At 40.4% G+C, this 500-nt stretch overlaps 1 protein-coding gene across 1 annotated transcript in view; it reads left to right on the top strand.

Moving 5' to 3' along the window:
* Window positions 1-498, top strand: part of LOC111650735 (protein NLRC3-like) — a gene marked incomplete at both ends in the record, with an annotated part of 3,259 nt that extends 2,761 nt beyond the window's left edge. Inside the window, 2 exons of the mRNA XM_023400650.2 lie at window positions 8-26; window positions 451-498. Coding sequence (XP_023256418.2) covers window positions 8-26; window positions 451-498 — 67 coding nt within the window. The remainder of the gene's footprint in view (window positions 1-7; window positions 27-450) is intronic.
* Window positions 499-500: the final 2 nt, after the last annotated feature.

Below are 500 nucleotides of genomic sequence, written 5' to 3'. Positions count from 1 at the left end.
CCGGATGATACCAGGATTCAAGAAATGTAAGTAAGCAAAGCATGCAGCCGGAGGTCTATGCAGGTTTTCAGAGAACAGCAGTTCTAGATTTCTTATATTTCAACAAACTTTACCCTGTAATGGACTAATAAAAAACTAACTAATACAACTAGCTATAACTAACTACGACAGGACAGTTATACTTACCGTTTGGGTTGTGGATGGCTTTCATTGTGAAATCAAACATTTCTGTCACTGAGGCATCCACACATTTTTTATTGGAAGAATATTGACTATTCTTCTTTGAGGGAAGGCACTCTGAACAACAAACACAACTTTATCCGACACATTTCTTTGTCACTTGCTGACTGGAGTGCTGTGCAGCAGCATTGTGCTTAGTGCTGCCAGAGTGACCACAAACTATATTGTTAAAGTCTATGCTGCTGAAATGATTTGTTTCCTTACCTCCAGATGCTTGTGAGCTCACTTTGGATCCCAACACAGCCCACAAGAACCTCCGT

Source organism: Seriola lalandi, unplaced genomic scaffold (genome assembly GCF_002814215.2).
Source record: "Seriola lalandi dorsalis isolate HSWRI2012SDOR001 ecotype SW California unplaced genomic scaffold, Sedor1 jcf7180002052782, whole genome shotgun sequence".
NCBI classification, from domain to species: Eukaryota; Metazoa; Chordata; class Actinopteri; order Carangiformes; family Carangidae; genus Seriola; species Seriola lalandi.
The sequence above is the reverse complement of the archived record's forward strand: the minus strand, read 5'-3'. Positions and strand labels throughout refer to the sequence as shown.